The 1501-nt window shown below is 49.4% G+C and overlaps 1 protein-coding gene across 1 annotated transcript in view; it reads left to right on the forward strand.

The window, feature by feature from the left end:
• LOC108785616 (phosphatidylinositol 3,4,5-trisphosphate 5-phosphatase 2B-like) overlaps positions 1-1501 on the forward strand; it is a 26676-nt gene that overhangs the window by 23986 nt on the left and 1189 nt on the right. Inside the window, 2 exon segments of the mRNA XM_018554731.1 lie at positions 825-897; positions 899-1035. Of these exon segments, the coding sequence (XP_018410233.1) occupies positions 825-897; positions 899-1035 (210 nt within the window).

Raw genomic sequence — 1501 nt, forward strand, 5'->3', positions numbered from 1 at the left:
CTTATTACTATTTTTATTTTTTTATTTGATTATTTTTTACTTTTATTTCTTTTATTATTTGTTACTTTTTTTTTTTTTTCCTCCATAACTTAACTGTTGCTATTGCAAAGGGGCAAACAAGCCTGGGAAATCTTCCAACATGGGGCACTAGTCCTCTAGGCCAGTGGTTCTGATCCTGTGTAACCTCCGGACCCACATTTGTCCTTGGCCATTTAGTCGTGACCCAATGGAATGCTGACGTGCAGGGCCGGGCAGTATTTTGAATGGCCGCTCGGCTCGAGAAGTGACGGTGCTGCGCTAGGGGGAGTCTGAGGAGATTCTCACCTAGAAAAGTGGAAGGCATGCGGCGACCCACTGAACATGGGGTCGCGACCCACTTTTGGGTCCCGACCCACCAGTTGAGAACCAAGGCTCTAGGCCACTAGTTCTTCGATATTCACAGGAATTGGATACAATCGTCTGTCTGTCGGGTTGGTATTCTGTACGCTGATATCGGGATTTGGGAGCGGTCCATTAGCGCCACCTTGTGGATTTATTCTTCACTTTCTCTTAGTTTTGAATATCTGGTTATATAACAAACTACAAAAGGAGACAACAAAAAACAATGTCACCCCCTCCCCCCCTCATACCTTCCAGTCCCTAGATATAGTAATTGCATTATCCCCCTAAGGACACCATATCTAAGGACCTTCCAGTCCTTAGATATAGTGGCTGCACCGCCCCATCCAGTCCTCTAGTCCTTAGATATGGAGGCTGCACCCCCCCAGTACTTCCCTGTTGGATCTTCCGGTGATCAGATATTTTTATTGTCTTTCTTCTTCCAGGAGACGACCCGCCAGCATATGTTGTGGCAGCTACAGTAACGCTGAGTACTTCCTCTTTGAGGGCTTGAGTTCCCCCGTCCACCCCGATATCCCCCCGGCCTCGGTCAGCGCTGGTGAGCGGCGAGCAGACGGCGGACCGCGCAGAGACAATGTTCAGGACTGAATTGGGGAGGAAGCCAACTTCACCGCACTGTATGAGGAACACCTCCAAGTGAGTACAAGAAGGACGGTGCCATGGTGAGCGGGTAAAACCTGACTTTAAAGCCCACTCTCTACCAAAAATGGACACTTCCCCTGGGGTGGGGGGTCATCAGATCGGCCTGGGTCCTCAGTACAATACTGCAGAGAATGGGGAGGACTTCCTATGAGCCCAGGTCATCATGGACACTTCCCCTGGGGAGGGGGTGTCATCAGGTCTGCCCGGGTCTCCAGTACAATACTGCAGATTGGCGCTTACATGGGAACGTCAGCCATTCTCTGCAGCATTGACGGCTGCCCACCACCAGAGAAAACAGAGAGGACCCCACACAGCAGATCAAACGGAAGCAAAATCCCGTCCCGCCCGCCGCGCTCCTTCTCTTCTATAAAATCTCCGAAAGTCATTAAATATGAGTCAAAATAATAATAGAAACATTGTATGTGTTCAATATCCCGCTTCAGCAAATGTGTCCCGAACG

This window comes from Nanorana parkeri, unplaced genomic scaffold, assembly GCF_000935625.1.
Source record: "Nanorana parkeri isolate BGI_ZX_2015 unplaced genomic scaffold, ASM93562v1 scaffold171, whole genome shotgun sequence".
Classification (NCBI taxonomy): domain Eukaryota; kingdom Metazoa; phylum Chordata; class Amphibia; order Anura; family Dicroglossidae; genus Nanorana; species Nanorana parkeri.